This window comes from Oncorhynchus masou, chromosome 32 (assembly GCF_036934945.1).
Source record: "Oncorhynchus masou masou isolate Uvic2021 chromosome 32, UVic_Omas_1.1, whole genome shotgun sequence".
NCBI lineage: Eukaryota > Metazoa > Chordata > Actinopteri > Salmoniformes > Salmonidae > Oncorhynchus > Oncorhynchus masou.
Genome location: NC_088243.1, coordinates 58,460,430 through 58,485,961, shown reverse-complemented (window position 1 = coordinate 58,485,961; position 25,532 = coordinate 58,460,430). Strand labels below are relative to the sequence as shown.

The 25,532-nt window shown below is 42.8% G+C and overlaps 1 protein-coding gene across 1 annotated transcript; it reads right to left on the bottom strand.

Annotated features, from left to right (window-relative positions):
• Positions 1-3,838: 3,838 nt before the first annotated feature.
• LOC135526317 (sodium/hydrogen exchanger 6-like) lies at positions 3,839-25,356 on the bottom strand. The gene is made up of 16 exons (XM_064954586.1): positions 24,782-25,356; positions 23,966-24,165; positions 23,203-23,280; positions 23,014-23,090; positions 22,501-22,613; positions 22,071-22,176; positions 19,856-19,997; positions 19,424-19,529; positions 19,220-19,308; positions 18,986-19,099; positions 18,570-18,681; positions 8,561-8,714; positions 8,344-8,374; positions 8,137-8,222; positions 7,515-7,620; positions 3,839-7,253 (listed from the first exon to the last, which is right to left on the bottom strand). Exons 1-16 carry the CDS (start codon positions 25,062-25,064, stop codon positions 6,975-6,977), a joined length of 2,076 nt encoding a protein of 691 aa, XP_064810658.1. The 5' UTR covers positions 25,065-25,356; the 3' UTR covers positions 3,839-6,974.
• Between the last annotated feature and the right edge of the window lie 176 nt (positions 25,357-25,532).

Genomic DNA, 25,532 nt, shown 5'->3' with positions numbered 1-25,532 from the left:
TGATATATATCTTGTCAAAAGAACAACGAGACTGTAAACAGAGATCCGTATATAGTGACGAGATGCTCATGTCTCCGTCCTAAAAATGGGTAGTTGTCGTCCCAAAGTTGGGAAGGCAGGCGAAAAGCTTGCGTTTCTATGGGCTTATTTTGGACAAATTTGCCTCTTCCTCTCCGCTGAATGCCTAACAAATACAGAACAAATCTACCTTTTTTGTAAATTAGTGGTGTTAGAATCTTTTGATAAAATGCGGACATGATTTTTTGGGTTGCGGGACGTGGGACAAAAGGCTCACTTTGAACACACACACACACACACACACACACCAAATATAGGAGATAAGTTTCTGTTAGAGGTGTATGTTTTTTAGGAATTCTTACATTTTATTTAACCAGGTAGGCCAGTTGGGAACAAGTTCTCATTTACAACTGCGACCTGGCCAAGAGAAAGCAAAACAGTGCGACAAAAAACACAGAGTTACACATGGGATAAACAAATGTACAGTAATAACACAATAGAAACATCTATATATAGTGTGTGCAAATCGAGTAAGGAGGTAAGGCAATAAATAGGCCATCGTAACGAAGTAATTACAATTTAGCAAATTAACACAGGAGCGATAGATGTGCAGATGATGATGTGCAAGTAGAAATACTGGTGTGCAAAAGAGCAAAAAAAAGTAAATAAAAACAATATAGGGATGAGGTAGGTAGTTGGATGGGCTATTTGCAGCGATCGGTAAGCTGCTCAGATAGCTGATGCTTAAAGTTAGTGAGGGAGATATGTCTCCAACTTCAGCGATTTTTGCAATTAGTTCCAGTCATTGGCAGCAGAGAACTGGAAGAAAGGCTTCCAAAATAGGTTTTGGCTTTGGGGAAGACCGGTGAGATATACCTTCTGAAGCGCGTGCTACGCGTGGGTGTTGTTATGGTGACCAGTGAGCTGAGATAAGGTGGAGCTTTACTTAGCAAAGACTTATAGATGACCTGGAGCCAGTGGGTCTGGCAACGAGAGCATACAGGTTGCAGTGGTGGGTGGTATATGGGGTGGGTGGTATTTGGTGACAAAACAGATGGCACTGTGATAGACTGCATCCTGTTTGCTGAGTAGAGTGTGGGAGGCTATTTTGTGAATGACATCACTGAAGTCAAGGATCGGTAGGATAGTCAGTTTTATGAGGGTATGTTTGGCAGAGTGAGTGAAGGAGGCTTTGTTGCAAAATAGGAAGCCAATTCTAGATTTAATTTTGGATTAGTGATGCTTAATATGAGTCTGGAAGGAGAGTTTACAGTCTAGCCAAACACCTAGGTATTTGGAGTTGTCCACATATTCAGAACGGTTCAAAGTAGTGATGCTAGTCGGGTGGGCGGGTGCGGGCAGCGATCAGTTGAAGAGCATGCGTTTAGTTTTACTAGCACTTAAGAGCAGTTGGAGGCCACGGAAGGAGTGTTTTATGGCATTAAAGCTCATTTGGTTTGTTAACAAAGTGTCCAAAGAAGGGCCAGAAGTATACAGAATGGTGTCGTCTGCGTAGAGGTGGATCAAGGAATCACCCGCAGCAAGAGTGACATCATTGATATATACAGAGAAAAGAGTCGGCCTGAGAATTTAACCCTGTGGTACCCCCATAAAGACTGCCAGAGTTTCGGACAACAGGCCCTCTGATTTGACACACTGAACTCTGATAAGTAGTTGGTGAACCAGGCGAGGCAGTCATTTGAGAAACCAAGGCTGTTGAGTCTGCCGATAAGAATATGGTGATTGACAGAGTCAAAAACCTTGGCCAGGTCGATGAAGACGGCTGCACAGTAATGTCTTTTATCGATGGCGGTTATGATATTGTTTAGTACCTTGAGCGTGGTTGAGGTGCACCCGTGAACAGCTTGGAAACCGGATTGCACAGCGGATAAGGTATGGTGGGATTCGAAATGGTCAGTTTATTCACATGGCTTTCGAAGACTTTAGAAAGGCAGGGCAGGATGGATATAGGTCTTTAACAGTTTGGTTCTAGAGTGTCACCCCCTTTGAAGAGGGGGATGACCGCGGCAGCTTTCCAATCTTTAGGAATCTCAGACGATACTAAAGAGAGGTTGAACAGACTAGTAATAGGGGTTGCAACAATGGCGGCGGATACTTTTAGAAAGAGATGGTCCAGATTGTCTACCCCAGCAGATTTGTATGGGTCCAAATTTTGCAGCTCTTTCAGAACATCTGCTATCTGGATTTGGGTGAAGGAGAAGCTTGGGTAAGTAGCTGCGGGGGGTGCAGAGCTGTTGGCCAGGGTAGCCAGGAGGAATGCATTGCCAGCCGTAGAGAAATGCTTATTGAAATGATCATGGATTTATCGGTAGTGACAGTGTTTCCTAGCCTCAGTGCAGTGGGCAGCTGGGAGGAGGACTTTTTGGAGTGAGAGCTACAGGATGCAATTTCTGTTTGAAAAAGCTAGCCTTTGCTTTCCTAACTGACTGTGTATATTGGTTCACTGACTTCCCTGAAAAGTTGCATATCGCAGGGACTATTCGATGCTAGTGCAGTACGCCACAGGATGTTTTTGTGCTGGTCGAGGGCAGTCAGGTCTGGAGTGAACCAAGGGCTATATCTGTTCTTAGATATACATTTTTTTTGAAAGGGGCATGCTTATCTAAGATGGTGAGGAAATTACTTTAAAAAAAACAACCAGGCATCCTCTACTGACGGGATGAGGTCAATATCCTTCTAGGATACCTGGGCCAGGTCGATTAGAAAGGCCTGCTCGCAGATGTGTTTTCAGGAGTGTTTGACAGTGATCAGGGGTGGTCGTTTGACCGCGGACCCATAACGGATGCAGGCAATGAGGCAGTGATCGCTGAGATCCTGATTTAAAACAGCAGAGGTGTATTTGGAGGGCAAGTTGGTCAGAATAATATCTATGAGGGTGCCCATGTTCACGGATTTAGGGTTGTACCTGGTGGGTTCCTTGATAATTTGTGTGAGATTGAGGGCATCTAGTTTAGATTGTAAGACAGCTGGGGTGTTAAGCATATCCCAGTTTAGGTCACCTAACAGAAGATGGAGGGCAATCAATTCACATATGGTGTCCATGGCACAGTTGGGAGGATCTAACAGGCAGCAACAGTGAGAGACATTTCTGGAGAGATTAGAAGCTCAAACTGTTTGGGTATAGATTTGGAAAGGGGTGTGTGTGTGAGAGAGAGAGCGCAAGAAATTGTGAATGACCCTTGGGAGATCCTGATGTTGTCCCAGTCGCCCTTTAAAGTTGATATTTACACCAAACAATCATTTGTTAGGAAAGTTGTGACCATATTAGGAACATCCTCTAACCAGATCTACACTGAGGAAATGTGCTGGAGGGAGAATGCCTAACACTCTGGCGTTAAAGAGAGCTGCCTCCCATCTGAAAACATCTCCTGCCTGGAAAGGTGAATGGGAAATGTCCATCCCTAGTCAAATGGTTAAAGTGTTTCCTAACGATGTGACCTAGGCAGAAAAAGCTTACCCCACCTCAGTCTGTGTGGCAGTCCAGGTGAAGGATGGACCAGTCTCTGATGAGAGGATCTGGAGAGAAGTAGGTTTGAGATCCACGCTGTCCATCCTAGAGGGTATTGTTATACAGTACTAAAGGCTGGTCGATAAATGACTGGCATGATTTAAGAGGTTTTTTGTTCTGTTCTTATTCCAGCCAAATCTTAGGGGAAGGTCTGGACTGGAGAAGTCTGCATCAGACTTTATCTGGTTAGCTATTAGCTAACGTTACATTCTCAGAGGCCAACTAGATTGTGTATACATCATAACGTTGATGTGAAATCAGCAAGTCAATAAGGATACGATTACAGAGGGGTTCAATCCAAAGCATAGGATTCTGTTTATTGAATATTTTTCACGCAACTTGGAACAGGTGAGGAATATTTACAGAGATGTAAACAGTCAGTACCTGCAACACTGGGGGAGCACAGTGTGGCACACACACGCATTACAGCAGACACACACACACACACGCATAGGTGTAGACAACATGCGTGCACACACACACACACACACACACACACACACACACACACACACCGAAGTAACAGTATAAACACAGAGTGGACAGTCTGAAAACACAGAGCACAACAAGCCCCTTTGGTCAGCTACTTCAGACTAGTGTCAACAGGTTAATTACAAGTTACCATTGACAGTTCAAATAAAAAATGGAACACATACTGTAAGAACAGTACTGGCAAATATAAGTAGACCTACAAGGGGCTTTTTTGACCTACAACATTAGATCTGTCAGTGGTAGACTGGTACACACTCCTGATTTTTGACCTTTTTGTTGTTGTGAAGACAGTCAATGGCATGGAATAGGAATGAGGCCAATCTTGTTTCTCTTGGTAACATAGGCCATAATAACCTGTACATAAATGGATCACATTTCACTGGATTCATGTGAATTCCTTTTCATTTCATTATAAACCCAACATGTAATTCAAAGCCAGTTAAAAGCAGCTCAAAAGAAGGACAAATGTCACATGCAAGACAATCGAAGCAAAATGAAACAAACGATTCTCGAAAGACAAGTGCAAATGCTGCAACATCAATGCTTTCGCCTGATTTCCCTTCTTCATCAAGAATAAAAAATAGAGAGAGGGAAACAAACCGAAAATAGAGGGGGAAAAAAATAATTAACTGCACATTGTGGTGTCAAGAGGCATGCCTGATAAAAACGAAGAGAGAAGACACGTGCCGTCAGAGGTTCCTGCACAGCAGGAGGTAACACTGAGGGTAACACCAAGCCATGTCTAGGAAAAATGTACACTATTCATCTCTACCCCCCTTTCCTCAGCTCCTACCCTGCCTCATTCGTTCTCCTACTCCCTCCCTCATCTGTAGTGTTGTCTGGCACAGTGCCTGATTCCATCCATATCAACAGTGCGTTGTCAGGCAGGTGTCCTGTCAACAGTTCCTGCTGCACTACACCAACAGCCACCGCTGATCCCAGAACAGTCAAAAGGGTAGAGCACATGAATCCAAGCAGCTCAGAGGAGCTACTCACTCTGATCGCAGACCAGTCACAGGGCAGAGCCCATATAGACAAGAAGCTTAGAAGAGCTACTCAGAGGCCAGGCATCAGCTATAAATCAGGCCAAACCCCATACAGCGAGGCATATAGGATACATTAGACTAGTGTAAGTCTAATACAAACCTATTGTATAATTATTTTACACAAATAAAGATTAGCACAAATTCCTTTTGTACAACCATTCTGTTTTCTTCTCAAAATATCTATTCTGAATCATTTAATCCGAAATGTTACCCCAACTTGCCTATTCAAGTTGTGAGGGATTTCTACATACTATGCGAGACATCACAACATCATACAGTATCAGGGACCATGTAGCCAATAGACCAGTAACTCAGGGCAGTTAACAGTTGAACTGCGGTCCAGTATATACAGTGCAGCCCCTCAATCTTTTGACACGGACATACCTCAGGCCATTCCCAGAAATAATCCCAGATGAAGCAAATTCAATTTGAAATAGAATTGGATAAGAAATGATGAATAGATTAAACATTGTTGATCCACAAAATGTAAATTCCAGACAAATTTGACAAAAACAAAGCAAATTTGATCCTTGATCAAGAGCTACTGTAGCATGTTCCCTGTATACTACTTCAACGCAGTGAATAACCAGATAGATCTTAGCCAGTAGGAAGCAAGAGCTTAGCACAGATAGAAAGTCCACAGTAGGTTTGATAATAGTTAACATTGCAGTCCCTAATATCAAATATTCACCATGTTACACATACAGTATCGTATAATTACAGTGACAATGAGTTATGTAGCTAAAGTACTTATAGTATGTTGCAAAATACATACAAAGTATTTTGAGGCTGTCTGCACTCTTTTCATAAAATGTCAATGCAGGAGAAAATGGCACTAGCTTTCAACGTACGGGAGATTTGGATCTGGTATTCAAAACGACAGCCCTTCTTTCTGCATCTGTGGTGAGTGACATCAGCTTCTAAAGTAAGGTGTCAAACCCTCCCAAAGTCACAGTCTAAGGTCGTTGTGGGAAGTCCAAGACAGTGTGCCAGGCTACACTGTTAGCCTGGTTAAACCACTGTCCTTCCATTGTCATTCAACCAGGCTTTTAACATTGTAACAGTCCACAGCCCAACGGCTCAAACGCAGACAGCCCGTCACCCATACAAAACGTCGCCACCATGTGGACGGAGGAGTGTATTACTTCTAAAAAGGGAAAATAAAACCAGTGGTCACTGAGGCACTTGATTGTAACCGTATTCACATAGCAACAAAATGCAACGCAGAGCCATTAAATCAAGTCAGCATGCCTTGGATCACACAGAGAAGGCAGTAACATTCAGGATCAGACCCAAAAACAAGGCTACAAACTCAAATCAGCCTCTCAACCTTTTCACTCCCCACGCATAGAAAAAGGATGCACAATTTAGCATGCACAGTTAGCATGTCACCGTTATTACACACCTTGTGATACAGAGACAAACTAGCTGTTGTACTGTGACCTCCACACATAGATTAATGCATGCGCATAGACTCGTATTGAGTCTTCTACAACGCTACTGTGACAAGATTGCCACGTGGTCCTATTAGAAGACAAACTGAGAAAAGCTATCGGTTTAACCAAATCAAAAGAAAACATGAATAAATACTTCATATTACAGTGATGGCGATTGGAGTACAAATGAGCAAACAAGAATGAGGTAGAGACATGGATTAGCCACTTGAGAAACTCAAAGAGGAACGAGAGTGAGGGAGAGTGAGAAAGAGGTGATGAGCGGTAGGAGAGAAAAGGAAAGAGAGAGAGAGAAAGACAGACAGGCACAGTCAGAGAGACAAACAGACAGACAGACCAGTCTCTTGCTGATCTTAGTTGATCTCATTCCTGCAGATTAAGGTGAGCAGGACGGAGAATGAATTGGTCATCTGGCTAGCTGGCCTCTCTTTCGCCTCACATCCGCATACGGTGTCGGGGGTCCGCGAGGGGGGGCTCGGAGTCGTCCATGGGCAGGACCAGGCGGGTTCCCCTCATCACCAGCTCGTGGTCACCGTATGTCAGCTCGCGGTCCAGGTCATCGGCGGAGATGACGGCAGAGGTGGTGCCTGCGGGCCCGGCGCTGATGTGGGCGCCGCTGGCGTCCGTGCTCACTGTGATGTCACCGTAGGTCAGGCTGATGTCCCCGTCCGTCAGGATGAGGTCCGAATCGTCGTCCTTCAGCTGGCACTCATTCTGGTTGCAGGAAAGTGAGAAAGGAACATTTAAGAATAGGTCACAACTAGCTCTAACGGACCAAACACTCCTGTTAGAACTGAACTAATTCTTTAGCTTTTATGAAACAGGCAAATCTTCATTTGAGTACATTCATCGGTACGTGATCCACTGTGATACCCATTAAGACCAAGAAGAAAACACTACATGTCATCGCTATTACCATAGCCACCCTAACAGGGTCACCGGGTTAATAGGAACACATGGTTTGTGGGGACTGACCTCGTAGGCCTGTGGGCTGGTGAGGCATCTGGCCAGTGGTCCACAGCAGTCAGGCATGGTGACGGTGAGAGGAGGGCCACTGTGGGTCAGGATGGGCTTCAGGTAGCTGGAGAGGGGTTACAGTCAAGGCCTCAACTGTGTCACAGAGAATCAAAACAAACTGCTCAAATACGTAATGGAGATTTAGTATAGGTGTACCATACTCCTCTTCCTCAATACACCAGCCTCCACTGCTGTAGGCTAGTATGTTATTGCAGAAATTAAGCACACATACTGTATACAGTGCATTTGGAAAGTATTCAAACTCCTTTACTTTTTCCACGTTGTTACATTACAGCACTACTCTAAAATTGATTAAATTGTTCCACCCCCTAATAAATCCACTAATAATACCCCATAATGGGGGTCAAAATAATACCCCATACCAGTCAAAAGTTGACACACGTAATCATTCAAGAGTTTTTAATTTTACTATTTTCTACATTGTAGAATAGTGAATACATCACCAAAAAAAAAGATATATATATATATCTCAACTGGATAGAGAACAAAAAATGCTTTGAAATGAATGTCACTGGAGTGCCATCTGCTGTGTGCTGATGGCAGTGACACCAAAGGATACTTGTGGTCAAAGTTGTACCAGATCCTGAAGAGCCAGGCACTCTCATGTTTGGTGCTCCGCCGCTCTGATCCCTCTGTCATGCTCATCTGAGGAGACAAGAGTCACAGAAAAGACAGATACAGAGATCCACTCAAAACAACAGCACTACATTAGATGGATTACAGCAGTCGAGTCAAATAACTCAATATTCATAGGCTTAATACTCACTGAGTTATCTGCATCCGAATCTACACCCACACTGTTAGAAATGCAGAAACACAAATGAGTCTCCCAGATCAGTGTTCACAGACGATCATACTGAAACTGGACAGACAACTCTACGTGCTGTGTATATCCTAAATTAGAATAAACATCAAAAGGTTCATTTTGAAGGCAAAAAAAGGCATACACCAACAACCCCTTTCGACCCCCATGGTGGACCTACCGTATGTGCTGACAGGAAAGCATCTGGGTGGTTCCGCCTCCACAGACCCACACAGTGAAGAAGACGATGAGGAGGGTGGTTGTGAACATCATCTGACGGGCGTAGGTAGCCGTGTCCCGGATGGAAAGGGCAAAAGTCATCGCCCCACGCAACCCTAGGGAGGACGAGGGGTCATTTAAGCAATAAGGCACGAGAGGGTGTGGTATATGGCCAATATACCACGGCTATGGGCTGTTCTTAAGCGTGACGCAACGCGGAGTGCCTGGACACAGTCTTTAGCCGTGGTATATACCACAAACCCCCAGAGGTTCCTTATTGCTATTATAAACTGGTTACCAATGTAATTAGAACGATAAGAAGGAATGTTTTGTCATACCCGTGTTATACGGTCCGATATACCACGGCTGTCAGCTGAAGGGTATGGATTTCTGAACTTTAAATGTTATTAATCATTAGAGAGACCTGAGGGGCGTCATAGCTGAGGGGCTACACCAAAGGTTAATGATTATATGTAGGGGGAAGGTATATGGTGGGTGCAATTATGCTTGGAATGTTCTGAGTATGGAAAACGATCACATGGCAGACATTGATAAGGGGAGAGAGCCATGGATTTGTGATGAAGGGGGTCGAGATCAGGTCACGTTAAGAGAGAAGGAAAAAAGTTTATTGCCCATATCACTTAGTTTGTCTAGCAATAAAGATAATGTTTAGCGAGGAGGAGACTCCGCCCAAAGTGGGGTACAAATACCACCACTATTGTAAACATGTTGTCGTTTGTTGTTCGATCTTTTGGGAAGAATAAAACTTGGTTTAAGCTTTCAGTGTCCGTCGAGTTCTTACTCTAATAATTAGAACAGTTGGCGTTGTCGGCAGGATTCACCGCGATTTACAGTCAAACCAGAGAGTTGTGATCAGTGGAGCAGGAGCTGGCAACAAACTAGGTAGACACAGTTCCTAAACCTGTTTCCATTCATTTTGACATCTTGGGGAGATGAGAATCGTAGGCCAAACAATTATAGGATACAGACCTAGAAAGCCTGAGTTTATTCAGTAGGCCCATTGTGTAATGACAGGTAGTAAATATATGGTGTAGGGTAGGTTCCATAGGGATAGGTGCCGAGTGTAGGTTTTGCTCTGCGAGATCTAGTTAAATATATGGTGTAGGGTTGGTTCTTTAACTTTGGGGTAGGGGGCAGTATTGGGAATTTTGGATGAAAAGTGTGCCCAAATTAAGCTGCCTGCTACTCAGCCATAAAAGCTAGAATGTGCATATAATTAGTAGATTTGGATAGAAAACACTGAAGTTTCCAAAACTGTTTGAATGATGTCTGAGTATAACAGAACTCATATGGCAGGCAAAAACCTGAGAAACAAAATCCAACCAGCAAGTGGGAAATCTGAGGTTTGTCGTTTTTCAACTCAGCCCCTATAGAATACACAGTGGGATATTGGTCATGTTGCATTTCCTACGGCTTCCACTAGATGTCAACAGTATTTAGAAACTGGTTTGAGGGTTCTACTATAAAAGAGGGAGCCAATGTAAACTGAGATTTTTGGATAGAAATATGAACTTTACCGAACAAAACATACATGTATTGTGTAACATGAAGTCATATGAGTGTCATCTGATGAAGATCATCAAAGGTTAGTGATGAATTTTATCTCTATTTCTGCTTTTTGTGACTCCTCTCTTTGGCTGGAAAAATGGCTGTGTTTTTCTGTGACTAGGTGCTGACGTAACATAATCGCATGGTATGCTTTCGTCGTAAAGCCTTTTTGAAACCGGACACTGTGGTGGGATTAACAACAAGTTTATCTTTAAAATAGTGTATAATAATTGTATGTTTGAGGAATTTTAATTATGAGATTTCTGTTTGAATTTGGCGCCCTGCACTTTCACTGGCTGTTGTCATATCGATCCCATTAACGTTATTTCAGCCTTAAGAAGTTAAGAACAAATTCTTATTTTCAATGACGGTCTAGGAACCGTGGGTTAACTGCCTTGTTCAGTGGCAGAACAACATATTTTTACCTCGTCAGCTCAGGGATTCAATCTTGCAACCTTTCGGCTACTAGTCCAACGCTCTAACCACTAGGCTGCCTGCCGCCCCGCTAAGATGTAGCATTGTGAATGCTAACAAAATGTACACTTTCTTTTCCAGAAGAGGAGGGGGTTTCATTGTCTCTCGTTGGAATGTTCCCTTAGACTGTGGTCTTGGGGAGAGCAGTTAACTTCGAGTATAGGGGGCAGTATTTTTGTTTTTGGCTAAAAAAAACATATCCATTTGAAACTGCCTATTTCTCAGGCCCAGAAACTAGAATATGCATATAATTGTCGGATTAGGATAGAAACCACTCTAAAGTTTCCAAAACTGTCCAAATATTGTCTGTGAGTATAACAGAACTGATATTGCAGGCAAAAACCTGAGGGAAATCCAACAAGGAAGTGCTGTTTTTCCTGAAAGCTCTCTGTTCCATTGGATGCCTTGCTTCCATTTAAAGGGATATCAACCAGATTCATTTTCCTATGGCTTACTCAAGCTGTGAACAGTCTTTAGACATAGTTTCAGGCTTTTATTTTGAAAAATGAGCGAGAAAGAACCCATCACGTCAGTGGATGGCTGGGTGCCAGCAGAGTTTTTCATGCGCAACAGCCATTTTCTCTCTCTCGCCTATGGAAGAAGCTATATTCCGGTTGAAATATTATCGATTATATATTGTAAAAACAACCTGAGGATTGATTATAAAAACATTTGACATCTTTCTACGCACTTTACGTATACTATTTGGAAATTGTCTGCAACGTCGTGACCGCTCGAGCCTGTGGATTTCTGAACATAACGCGCCAAACAAATGGAGGTATTTTGGATATAAAAAAATCATCTTTATGGAACAAAAGGAACATTTATTGTGTAACTGGGAGTCTCGTGAGTGCAAACATCCGAAGATCAAAAGGTAAGCAATTTAATTGATTGCTTTTCTGACTTTCGTGACCAATCTACTTGGTTGCTAGCTGATTGTAATATTTTTTCTACAGAGAGAGATAAACGCTTGTTATGCTTTCGCCGAAAAGCTTTATTGAAAATCTGACACGCCAGGTGGATTAACAACAAGCTAAGCTGTGTTTTGCTATATTGCACTTGTGATTTCATGAAAATTAAATATTTTTAGTAATTTAATTTGAATTTGGCGCTCTACAATTCAGCTAATGTTGATGAAAATGATCCCGCTAACGGGATTGGTGCGTCAAGAAGTTAAGTACAAAAGTATCTGGAATAGGCCATAAACGGAGTTCCCAGATAAGGCCTGTTCATGTGCGTTTGTGACCTACGGTTTACCACACACACAATTTACTGATTATGAATATGCGTTAGTGGTGTTGAGACTGTGGGATTTATTTTGTGTGGGGTCTTTTCAATTTGGTTTTAAACTGGGTATGCAGAATGATGGAAATGTTTGACATGTTTTAAAGGGTTTCTGAAGGATAGGGAAAGAAATGGGAGAGGAAATATTTAATGGTGTTGGATGCCCTGTACTCTGACTTTCTGGTGAGGCCTGATCAATCTCACTAGAAAGGATCAAAACAGGTGGGATTTAATTATAAAATGAATGAGAAACACCAGTCTCTATTCAATTTTACCATTACTTCATGAGATATCATTATTTCCTTATGGAGTTATCAAGAGTTGTAATTCTAAGTTGATGGGTTATTCAAATTTGTTTATTTTAGATTTAACACGACTTTGAATCCCAATGTGAATCATGTGTTCAAAGGGGAAGCTACCAGCTGATTTCATGAAATGGATTGTGATATGTGAATTGCTGATTTAATTTCTTGACATTGTTTCGATACAACATTTCACAAGATTGGGTCTGCTGGATTGTTGGGATTCTCCCATGGGTTAGGGTGCTAACTCCCTGACCTGGTAACTCTTCCAAGAAGTCAGCAGTAAAATAAGGGAGTATGAACTAATTTTGAAAATGGTTTCAACCGCAACAGTATGTTGTTATGCTCTTTGGCATTGGTCATAGAGATAATGTTAATAAGGAAATTGGGAATGTAATAGTTGTGATAGTCAATGCTTGTCTGGATTTCCAGAATCAGAAAGGAATTGAACTAAACTGTTGTTCTGATCTGTCCTCTCGGGGTTATCATGGAAGGTGACGTCAGATTGTGTCTTAATGCATGGTAGGAATAAATTGACCACAAACAGTGTGTGTGAACCTCAAAACCATCCCTAACCGGCTGAAGAAAGAGCAAAAAAGGCGTTCAATGCGACCGTGACTTTAAACACTCCAATCGGAGTCCGAGCCATTAACCTGGGTACGGGCGGCAGGAGTGCGCCATGAGTCCTGAGACCGCGCATGTGGAGTGAGATAACATACAAACTTCTCTTATGCTCCTGTTGTACTGGTGGGAGAAATGGACCAGACAGAATGGTGGTAGTGGCTCAGGTGAGAGAATTGTGTACGTGGGAAAAACTGATTACTTTATATTGAAAAATCAGGACATTACCAAGGGCCATCAAATCTGATAGGCAAGAGTTACATACAGTTGAAGTCGGAAGTTTACATACAAATAAATTTAAACACAGTTTTTCACAATTCATTGTCTTAGGTCAGCTAGGATCACCACTTTATTTTAAGAATGTGAAATGTCAGAATAGAGATAATTATTTATTTCAGCTTTAGCTTCAGCTTATTTCATCACATTCCCAGTGGGTCAGAAGTTTACATACACTCAATTAGTATTTGGTAGCATTGCCTTTAAATTGTTTAACATGGGGCAAACGTTTTGGGTAGCCTTCCACAAGCTTCCCATAATAAGTTGGATGGATTTTGGCCCATTCCTCCTGACAGAGCTGATGTAACTGAGTCAGGTTTGTAGGCCTCCTTGCTCGCACACGCTTTTTCAGTTCTGCCCACAAATTGTCTAGAGGATTGAGGTCAGGGCTTTGTGATGGCCACTCCAATACCTTGACTTTGTTGTCCTTAAGCCATTTTGCAAAAACTTTGGAAGTATGCTTGAGGTCATTGCGCATTTGGAAGACCCATTTGCGACCAAGCTTTAACTTCCTGACTGAGGTCTTGAGATGTTGCTTCAATACATCCACATGATTTTCCATCCTCAGGATGTCATCTATTTTGTGAAGTGCACCAGTCCCTCCTGCAAAGCACCCCTACAACATGATGCTGCCAACCCCCGTGCTTCACGGTTGGGATGGTGTTCTTCAGCTTGCAAACGTCCCCCCTTTATCCTCCAAACATAACAATAGTCATTATGGCCAAACGACTATTTTTGTTTCATCAGACCAGAGGACATTTCTCCAAGTACGATTTGTCCCCATGTGCAGTTGCAAACTGTAGTCTGGCTTTTTTAATGGCAGTTTTTGAGCAGTGGCTTCTTCCTTGCTGAGCGGCCTTTCAGGTTATGTCGTATAGAACTCGTTTTACTGTGGATATAGATACTTTTGTACCAGTTTCCTCCAGCATCTTCACAAAGTCCTTTGTCGTTGTTCTGGGATTGATTTGCATTTTTCGCACCAAAGTATATTCATCTCTAGGAGACAGAATGCGTCTCCTTCCTGAGCGGTATGACGGCTGCGTGGTCCCATGGTGTTTATACTGGCATACTATTGTTTGTACAGATGAACGTGGTGCCTTCAGGCATTTGGAAATTGCTCCCAAAGATGAACCAGACTTGTGGAGGTCTACATTTTTTTCTCTGAGGTCTTGACTGATTTCTTTTGATTTTCCCATGGTGTCAAGCAAAGAGGCACTGAGTTTGAAGGTAGGCCTTGAAATACATCCACAGGTACACCTCCAATTGACTCAAATGATGTCAATTAGCCTATCAGAAGCTTCTAAAGCCATGACATTTTCTGGAATATTCCAAGCTGTTTAAAGGCACAGTCAACTTAGTGTATGTAAACTTCTGACTGACTGGAATTGTGATACAGTGAATTATAAGTGAAATAATCTGTCTGTAAACAATTGTTGGAAAAATTACTTGTGTCATGCACACAGTAGATGTCCTAACCGACTTGCCAAAACTATAGTTTGTTAACAAAAAAATGTGTGGAGTGGTTGAAAAACAAGTTTTAATGACTCCAACCTGAGTGTATGTAAACTTCCGCCTTCAACTGTATGTGTCATTGGGAAGGAGGAAGTGCAGGGAGGAGGGGGTGGTATTGAGGACGGTCTACACACTGTGAACAATCTAGACTAAGAATTCATTGAGATACCAATCCAATACCAAACAGGGATGGGGGGGGGGGGGTGTACTGAGAAAAGTTATTACCGGCAATAAAAAGGTCCCGCTTTTAAAATGTACATTCTAACCGTGATGTGTGCCAGGTTGAGAAGCTTGAATTCGAGTGATAAGACTCAAATTAAAGCACTAAGGACAGTGATTCTAAATTAGGGTGGATAATCTATCAAATGTTATAGCTATAATTCGGATACAGCGGGAGAGAGTTGTTCTCAAACTGTGAGGGGTGGGCGCACTGCTCAAATGTATTATGCCTCGGGAGCCTCTAGAAACCTTATCTTTAAGTGTCCTCCGACAGGGAGGTTATTAGAGAACTCACTGGATGATAGCTTGGTTCAAACATGAAGTTTTTTTTACCATGTGATCAGAATTAGTATGTTAAATCGCATTAACACATATAGATTGCTGGATGATACGGTACAATTAATTGCATACAAGGCTCATAATGCAAGACCCAATCCGGACTAACACCCAAGGACGAAAATGAAGGAGACGGACACGGAGACCAGCATCACATGGGCTTGGAACGGAACGGATGGATGGTTCTTTCCCCAGTTTTAGTCGCATCAAGGGAGGTGTGAAATTATTGAACACTTACTTTTTCAAGACAATACGTTTTTAGGTTTCGTGCAACATAAGTGTGATCATTATTCCAGGAGGGACTGATGTACATTGACTAATTGATTTAAGAATGTTTTCGTATGTTGATAACTGTAGAAGTGCATTAGGGGTAGTGACTAGTGTGTTATGGTTTAGATGGAATGATATGTGTGCAAATGTATCTGTAGCAGGAAGTGAGGTACACATGAGATCTGTGTTTGAGACATAATGTTTACATAAGGCTGTTAAGTGAGATGGAATGTGACTGGGGTGGAGATCTGTGGGGCTCATAAGAGACTATGTATATTGTTACAGGAGAGAGCTGTCCTCACTCTCCTGCGAGCTAACTGTGCACGATATAGGGACTACTATGAAGTTAAACTGAACGTTACACATACCCAGATCATGGTGTGAGTAGCAGAGATAGTGTTGGCATTTCAGACACTATTGTCAACTTCCAAGAACTCTGTGACTCAAAGAGTTTTGTTCGGTTGGATATCCTCCCAACTTCATTAATCTTTTCCCTATTCATAACAGCCAGCGAACACTTGAGATTCCATGCAGTAGCTACTACTCACGGCAGTCGCTGTAGGGACAGTAATTAAAAGGAGGCTATAGTAACAAACAGCATGGAATTGGACTACGGCGCAAATGAGGGAGATTGAGGAATGCGTCACGGGCAGTGTCAGTAGTAGCCGGGGTTATTTTAGTAGCATTGTTGGGATAGAATTTTATGAGGACTCATGCCACATGGCTTGGTAACTGGGAGACCGATGGGAGTACCGGGGGCTGTTATACATGTCACAGATTAGTGATATGGGCTAAGGGGAGTCTGTGTTGTCAGGAAATGACCAATGCATTGCATATATTCCCAGGTGGAAGCAGCACATGAGGAGCAGCAGATAACCCAGGGCACGGGCTGAATTCTGGAGATTGAGTACATCAATATACACCAGGCGGGGGTGTTGGGACAGCGTTGGTCTGGTCTACACACAGTACTCCTTACAGCACCTGCAGCGGTAAAGATCGTCATGTCTCTCCTCGGTGGGTTCATAGTTCTCACGTGAAGTGAGGTCCATCCCCATAATGGGCGAGCTTGAAGACGCCATGACAGAGGAAGCGGAGCTAATAAGAGAGAGAAAGACTAGATTCCACTGTAGACATACAGATGGTTTGGGTCTGGGAGCTTCTTCAACCACCATAGGTTGCCTTTTTCGGTTAATGCATCAGATGAAAGGATATATGTTGGCGTTATTGTACTCTGGACAACATTTTGGAGGCATTGGTGTGAAAGCACATACAGTGCTGAGTTACCTCAAGAGTAGCGTTGATCAGGGCTATGCACTTGCCCATCAGGTGGCAAAGAAGGAGACGGGGAACAAAGTGAAAATGACATGGCTTGGGAACACCTCTCGGAGCCTGTGGCAGGAAAGGGGAAGTCTGGGTGAAAGCATGAGGAGGTTCTCTAGGGCCTTCATGTTTGTGGAATCCAGCAGAAAAGTATCCTGGAGGCATAGAGTCAGGCGAAGAGAGAGTGGGAATTGTCATGTTATCAGACTTTGGGTTTTCATGCATAGATAATTATGCATAGCTTACCACACTGTGAATACTGTTATGTTTTGTGTTTCTTTTTGCTTTTCAAGTCTTGTGCTGTCACTCTCTTATGAACCAGAAGGAGAAAGTTGAAATGGAAGGAGTCAACAGCTCCAGCGGACACGTGATCATCAGTGTTCTATGAGAAATGGAAATGAGCGTGTGCTTGGTGTGATCATAGAACACAGGCCATAAGTCTCTGAGTTTGTAAACCTCACAGTGAATGTTAATCATGTATATATTTTTTTTTGTTTGTTCATGTTTTATTGTCATTGTTTGTCCATTTATATAGTAATTTCCAAGTTTATGTAATGTTGAACAGTATGATGTCAAATGTTCAAAAAAAGGGGGGACTGATGGGTTTGGATTTCTGAATTTTAAATGTTATTATTCATTAGTTATAATAGAGACCTGAGGGGTGCCACAGCCGAGGGGCTACACCAGAGGTTAACGGTTATCTGTAGGGGGAAGGTATATGGTGGGTGCAATTAGCTTGGAATGTATTGAGTATGGAAATTATCACGTGGCAGGCATTGATCAGGGAAGAGAACCATAGATTAGAGATGAAGGGGGTCGAGGTCACGTTAAGGGAGAAGGAAAGGTTTATTGCCCGCATCACTTAGTTTCCTGCCTAGCAATAAAGATACAATGTTTAGTGAGGAGGAGACGACTCCGCCCAAAGTGGGGTACAAACACCACCACTATTGTAAACATGTTTTTGTCAATTCAGCTGTTCGATCCTTTGGGAAGAATAAACTTGGTTTAAGCTTTCACAGTGTCCTTCGAGTTCTTACTCTAATATTTAGAACCTAACACAGCCAATCAGCATTCAGGGCTCGAAGCACCCAGTTCGTATGTGTGTGCACAAGCGACAAGCAGTGTGTCTCTCTCCACAAGTCATATCACTTAAAATAGCTTTTTGTTAGATAACGTGGCTGGTGTGGGAACTTTGTAAACAGCTTCAATAATCGTCATTACATGACAATCAGTTAGTACAGTTACATAGCGGTCAATTCAACAACACATTCTGGTATGACTTGTTTTTTCTATATTTATAATAATAATAATAATATAGAATCAAACGGAACTATCCTGGCATTGCAAGCGCTTCGCTATCAACTGAGCTTCAGAAGACTAAGGATGTAATGGCAGAACAGTGACTCCTAAAAAAAAAAAATCACTGGACACAAGAATTCCCACTCAGAAATCAACATAGTTCAAAAAGTGGCAGGATATCCCAGCCTCTGCACTTTTTAAAATTTCCCTAAAAATGTTTTAAAGTAATAATAAACACAAAAATTGGATAAGATATTTCATCAATTGAAACCCAGAAACTGGACAGAAAGCGATATCATCATCACCTTTTCTCTTCAAGTAAATACAATGTTATTTAATCTAGTGATTAAAAAAGGAAAATGAAAAATGGTGGCGCCAGATCTCCGCCTGGCCACATTCCAATCTTAGTCTTTTGACAAATTAGAACAGCTCTTTTGACAATAAATTGGGCAAATGATCAGAATTGGGCTGCCTGTGTAAATACAGTACCTGCAAACATCATCATGTGTTGGAAGTTGGAGCTGATCTTGTTCCTGCGTCCAAGGTTGAGCAGAAAGGACAGGGGGTAGATGTTGGCTGCTCTGCCCAGGAACACTGCCAGCTGGGAGTGATTGTTGTCAAGGAGAGGTCCATAGAGGGTAAAGAAACTAGCAATCTCCTGAGAAACACTTTTCAGTCTAGTGCCTTCCCAGCATTACAAACCAAATTCTGTACTTAAGATGCCCAGTAATGCTACTTACTCTATTATGACTAGTGGTTAAATAACAGTTAAATAATGCCCAGTTTGTCATTGCTTATGCCATTCCCACCCAGTCTTACAATTTAACCCCTATACACTACTCTACTCTTAGACTAGGGTTGCCTGCTGTACTCCCATCATCTCATTGCATTATAGGTGAGGATACAAAAGCGCCCACGATGAAGGTGGGGTTGAAGATGTGGTTCTGGAAGGTGAACAGGGCCAGACCCATGTAGGAGAAGATGAAATTCTCTGCCAGGAAGTTCAGCAGCTCAAACAACTACAGGACAACACAAAAACAACCTTTCAGGGACCATGATGGAATGTCAATATTTAGCAGATGACATTGCTGTCCAGTGGAGCTCGCAGTAAATAAATGCAATGGTAGTGTGGTCCTCACCTGTTTGGTCCTGTCCTGTGATTCAGGGGACAGGTTGTTGAAGGTGTAATGAGCCTGAGTGATCCCGCAGAAAAGCACTGCCACCACACCTGCAGACACAAAACAACAACAACCAGACACACCATGATAAAGTGTGTCATGAAAAAAAAAAACTTTCGGGGGGGGGGGGGGGCTTATCACCGGTTCAGTAAGATGATTGGTTACCTGTGAAGCCACAGGCCTCTGCCATTAAGAAGGTGCTCCAGGACATGAGGAAGAAGAGAGCAGTCTCCAGTAGCTGGAAGTCCCTCAGCTTAGTGAACTTAGTGACGTGAGGATAACGGTCAAGGAGAAAATGCGCCATGAAAACGACCACACGACACAACTCACCAAACAATGAAAGAACAGCGTAGACTCCAGAGCATTGAGGTCAATATATTGCAACTAGCAAGTTGACAATACCAAAAGCACTTTTACATTTTAGCCATTTAGCAAACGCTCTTATCCGGTAACGACTTACAAGAGCAATTAGTGCCAAGCTCAAGGGCACGTCGATAAGATCATCTGTTTGTAACCTTGCTGTTACTGTAATATCAATATTTGCATTTCTCGACCTTCAAATCACACAAAGGAAGTACATAATTGACTAAAGGATATGAGCGCCGTCATGACCCCAGTGGCCACTCCCAGGGCAAATGATCCACTGAAGACACCCAGGAACATCCCAAAGGACTTCAACATGGCCATCACCTCAAAGGTGTGACTGTTGTCCCCCTCCGGCTGGTACGACACGATGGACCTGGTACACACACACACACACACACCCCCAGTCAATCCCAGAAAAGGTGCAAAATAATAGAGTAGCTCAAGCGGCCTATGTGGATGGATGAAGTGTTACGAGGGTGGAAAGGGAAATTAAATACCGGTTTTTACTGCTTCATTTCTGGGCATGAGAAATGAATGCGAACCATAGACCATTAGTACGTTTTGACCTAGAGAGTTGGTTAACAAAATGTGCTTCTATCCTGAGCAGGTTGAACGTCTTGAAAAGTCCCCAATGATATCAGAACTAAGGTATGGTGCACCAGGTGTATCCCTATAGACCAGGGGAGGCCTTTATACAAATGACTGATGAGGCTAATGACCCAAGAGCACTGAATAGTACTAGTAGTAACACTTGCATGTCCGGTCTGTTTGAAGTGCAGATGACTCTCTTATGCAAATAAATAAATAGTGGCTCGCTGGGTCAATATCTACAATGACTATCGTAGTTTCACATGGGAAACGCATTAAGAAATTATACTACATGATGTGCACATCAGTGGGGGCTGGTGGGAGCAGCTATAGGAGGATGGGCTCATTGTAACGGCTGGACTGGAATACATGGAACGGAATACGGTTTCCATGTCTGATACCGTGCCATTTATTCCATTCCAGCCATTACAATGAGCCCGTCCTCCTACAGCTCCCCCTACCAGCCTCCACTGGTGCACATACTCGTGTATAGACATCTGCTAGTAAGTACGGTCCTGTATATGAAGTGATACCATTCTCTTAGCAGCAATGTTCTACACTGGAGGGTTCTATGGGACTACTAGCTACCCAGTCTTAAGGTATCTCTCAGTACTGACTGTAGCAGAAATACTTCCAACAGCTTTCCATTCAAGCCAGACCAGAGGGAGTATTAGGCATGGGTTTTTCAACTCATAGATACGGGGAACCACTCGTGAAAGATTAGCTGAAGCTTGGAATTAGTGATTCTAGATAACATGGTTCAATCCAAATTCCAATAAATCCAGCCTCGTTATACAATTCTGGCTCATGCGGCAGCAAAAGAAATCCGTGTTAAACTTAATCGAATAAGGGGGTTATCACTATTCCCTTAAAAATGTAACAATTCTCTTACATAACATCATTACCAGGGCATACGTACATGGCTGAGAGAAAAGCAGTGAGTGAGAGAGCGGTTTGACCGAGAAGACAGAGAGTGGAAGGGAAAAGGGGTTAGAGCCGAGCAGCAGGACCATGCAAATTGGGGACGTAATAAACACCTGTCTCCCAAACAGCAAATCACCAGGATTCTACACCACGAGAACTGGCTTACATTTTGAATTGAGGACTCGAGAGTTGACCAAATGCATACCTCAAGATCCACAAAGCAGATGCCATCAAATATAGGCTCAGCACTCTAGCTTTTAAGTGACGCAAACATCTGACACACTTTTGATGTCGGCGTGAACTATCCGTTTATGGGTTGTACTTGTATAGCTGCTATCTGGGGTGTAACGGCTGGTCATTTGCCGTGCATGTTCTCACGATGCAAAAAGAAGCCACCGCAAAAGCACTCTGAGCTAGCACACCCGTTCAGGGGAGTGTCTCGCGTCGCCGCCACGCCCTCTACCCACTGATTGGCTGATTGATTGGCTCCAGGGGCGTGCTGCACCCCCACGCTGAGCCGACCATAAACCATTAGAATTCTGAAAATAATCAGAGTTCCAAGCAGAGGGAAGGTACTGGTTAGGGTTACCAAAGGGTCAATCTCACACATTCCACAGCATTAGTAATAGTTATTGGTTTAGTACAACCAGGTCACACATGGGATAATCAATACCAAAGAACATTTGGTGGAGGGTGTTTGTGTGTGCATGTCCATGTGTGTGTGTGTGTGTGTGTGACTAGGACAAACCTCCCCTTTATCCAGCCCAAAATATCTAACAGTTCCAAAGCACAGCTGTTTGAAGATGAGGTTTGTCAGGCAAAGCTTCACAACAATGGATCACAAAGACAAATACCAAACTTCACAATGTGAGTGTGTCAAGGGACAGACAGACAGACAGTAGACAGGTGTGTCAGGTTAAGACGGAGGACTCACGAGGACAGCACCACGGCCACGGCGTCATTGAGAACGCTCTCTCCAAACAGCAGAGCATACAGATCCACGTCCACCTGCAGCTCGTTGAAGATGGCCAGCACGGTCACTGCAGTACAGGAGACAGAGTAAAGTAAAGGCTTCAGTTCGGCTGCATACTCCCTTAACAGACCTTCGCTTGAAAAACGAGAGAAAAAAAAAAAAAAAAAAAAAAAAAAAAAAAAAAAAAAAAAAAAAAATCAGCAATAGTACTGTTTGTTCATTTAGAGACACCGTAGCCTCAAATAGTTTTTGCAGCTTGTGAATCAGGAAAACCCCCTTCAGATAACAATATATGACTAGGCATATTACTGCTGAAGCACGTGGTTCAACCATTACCGCGTGGTCCGTTAGAGTGTCTGAAAGAGGTGACGGAGATGAACAGAGACTGTACCTGGGTCAGTTGCAGAAACAATGGCTCCAAACAACAGACAGTCTGTGAAGAAAAAGTCCCCGTCAAGTTGTCCCACCTGCTTCATCAGCGTGACACAGCCGTACATCAGCAGCCTGCACAGAGGTAGAGATCATATTACCTCAGCTCAGCATGTCTCTGACAGGTCACACAAAGGACTAAAGGTGTATGAACACACAAATATGTAACGCATACATAATACAGTATAGCTGGGTGTAAACTTGCAGGTTGGCATTTGTTGTCATGAATCTTGCCCTGGAGGCAGCTCCGCAGAGTGGTCACTAGCTGGCACAGCCACAAAGTCATAATATCAGATTTTAAACCTAACTAACCTTAACCATACTGCTAACCCTAATGCCTAACCTTAATTTAAGATCAAAATGCACATTTTTATTTATTTTGACTTTGCAGCTGGCCCATCTAGCGGAAATCGTTAAGTTCAGCCTCCATGGGCAAGATACATGACAATAAAAGTACAGCTGCTATGAAACTCACCCAATGATGAAACATGATATGACTGTTCCCAGAAAGGCGTAGGCCAGGATGGACCCCATGTTCCTGAAGAAGTGTCTCTGAGAGATAGAGTTATGTGAAGGACTAGACCTAAATATTACCAACAAACAAATCAGCACTGTGATATTTAACTATTGATTCAACTTTTAAACAACTAACCACATGCCTTACCCTCTTCAGACTGTAGCCGGCATGGAAGATGATAGGGGGCAGGAGGATGTTGAAGAACACCTCAGGGTCAAAGGTCACCTGAGAAAAGAAGGAAAAACTCAGAAGGGTTGTATTACAATCACTGTACAGTACAGTGTCCCACTGACTACAATAAAATGTGATTTTTGTTGTTGTTGTTAAAACCCAATTAGAAATGCATGTGACAATAACTAACAAGGGTCCAAAGTCCATTTTCCATCATTGTTGTTACCTTAAGAAAACTCATGAGACCATAGGCCTACTAGTAAAATCCACATAAGGGGGTACTCCGAGCAGCGCTAAAAAAATCAGTTGGTGGTACAGTAACCAAAAAAGGTTGGGAACCACTGGCACATAGCCACAGGAAGTAGGGATGCTGAGGGTCCTGCAGCACCCTCTGAAAAATCCTAAGATTGATATTATTTGTTTACATTTTCACTAAAGTAGTTGCATTGAATAACAGTGCTCTGTAGGCTAACTCATGTTATGCTCCGAGTGCACAGTGTGCATGTGTCTGTGTATTAGACAGTGAGTACATGTGGAAAATGCCTAGGGAACAATAGAAAGGAAATATGTAAAGAAAGGCAACCAATTTGTCTGAGTTGTACAAAGCCTCCAAAACAGCAGTTTAGATTTGAATAAAAAACAATAACCGCGACTTATGTGGAAGCAGACACTTTTCTGGTCAGTCAAGCCATCACTTCCTGTTTCAAAATGAGTAATGACCACGCGTTTGGGACTCTACCTTGCGAAGCATCTCGTTGTCTTGTACATCACTGATCTCAGAGGCGCTGATCTCGCCCTTCAGCGTGTACTCATAGAACTTGCCGCTGACGTTGACGAGCAGTGTGGGTGGGCTGGCATTGACATGGCAACTGAGGGTGACATTACTAATGTCACGGGGTACGTGGATACCATAGCGCAGGACCACCCCAACCAGCACACCTGGAGGGAGAGCGAGGGAACAGAGTGAATGATCTTGGGTTAACAAATACCGAATTGCATCTATCAGTTGCCCTCTCTGCCCTTCATGCCGGAACAGCACCATGCACAATGTAAATAAATAACCTGGGACTTCAGGAAGTGCATGAAGTGTTCAGAGCAACTAAAGAAAAATACTGCTAAGTAAGTTGGACCTTGTTGGGTGTGTGACATTGCACGGTATGGGTTTAGTACCTGCACACAGTAGCATTACTGATAAGGTATAAATATTATTCCAAACACCAACAACAGAGATCTAATGTAGAGATATGGCCATTGTTGGCCTCATTTTTGCCAGAGCCTTGTGTTGTCTCGACAGCATCCCTATTTGAATGACAACAATGTTACCAGATTTACAGTAAATGTCAATAAACATACTGTGCGTGACCAGTAGCTACATAAACAGCATGACGTTTATGTAGTATGACTTTTGATATTGTGTTGGACTAGTCAGAGACTAGTCCAGCATTATTGCAAAGTCTCTTGGTTGCATCGAAGCTAAGTATGACGCTAAGTATGACGATAAGTAATGACGACATCATGCAGTCTCCTGACATGAAGGCCTCTCACCCATACTCACCATAGATCATAGCCAGTCCCGTTTCATGCAAAAACCTGAAACGACGGTGCTTGAATAACCATATGGTTAAAATCGTGAGGGTTAGGAGCATGATGAAAATCAGCAGGTCGGCACTGTCTTGTCTGTGGTTATCCTCAACCTTCCTCTCTGTTACCATGTTCTCCATGGCACTATCCTCTGCCCTGCAAACACAGATGCAGAACGACAAACAGGCTAGAACAGCCAGAGCTAACGTCTTCGACATCTTCCGAGTAGCGTTGACTCGGAATTTGTTGTAACCCATTTTGACGATTCAATCTTCAAGAAAGTACGTCGTCGTTTTTCGAGGTTTCTAGAAAGATATTTCAGGCAAGCTAGCTAAGCGGAGACAGCAACAGTAGACGGATGATTCCGGAAGGAAAAGTGATTGTTTTTATTTCAAAGTAAAAGTCCTTTTGGATATTGGTATGATAAAAAATGTGTTACCGTATTAACGACTAATGTGCCAAACTATATATAGATTTAGGAACGAACTCATTATGCTTTAAAACAACTAAAACCAAATCTAACGTAAACACGGCAAAAGACAACTCAGATCTCGGACATTTCCGACTTGGAAACTCCTTGTAGAAAGGTGTGCGGCGTTAAGGTCCTGACGGAAACGCGGCAATTTTGACTTGCTTACTCGTTATAGAAATAAACTAATAAAAAAAAACGTCCCTTTTTCAGGACCCTGTCTTTCGAATATAATTCGTAAAGATCCAAATAACTG

Bases quoted from the DNA above. Each gene is read 5' to 3' on its own strand.
- LOC135526317 (XM_064954586.1), bottom strand. From the start codon at position 25,064: ATGGGTTACAACAAATTCCGAGTCAACGCTACTCGGAAGATGTCGAAG. The intron at 19,530-19,855 runs ATATCCTTTAGT...CGTTATCCTCAC, and splicing joins CTGGGGTCATGACGGCGCTC to GTCACTAAGTTCACTAAGCT. The intron at 18,682-18,985 runs GTATCCTCACCT...AATCACTCCCAG, and splicing joins CCTTCATCGTGGGCGCTTTT to CTGGCAGTGTTCCTGGGCAG.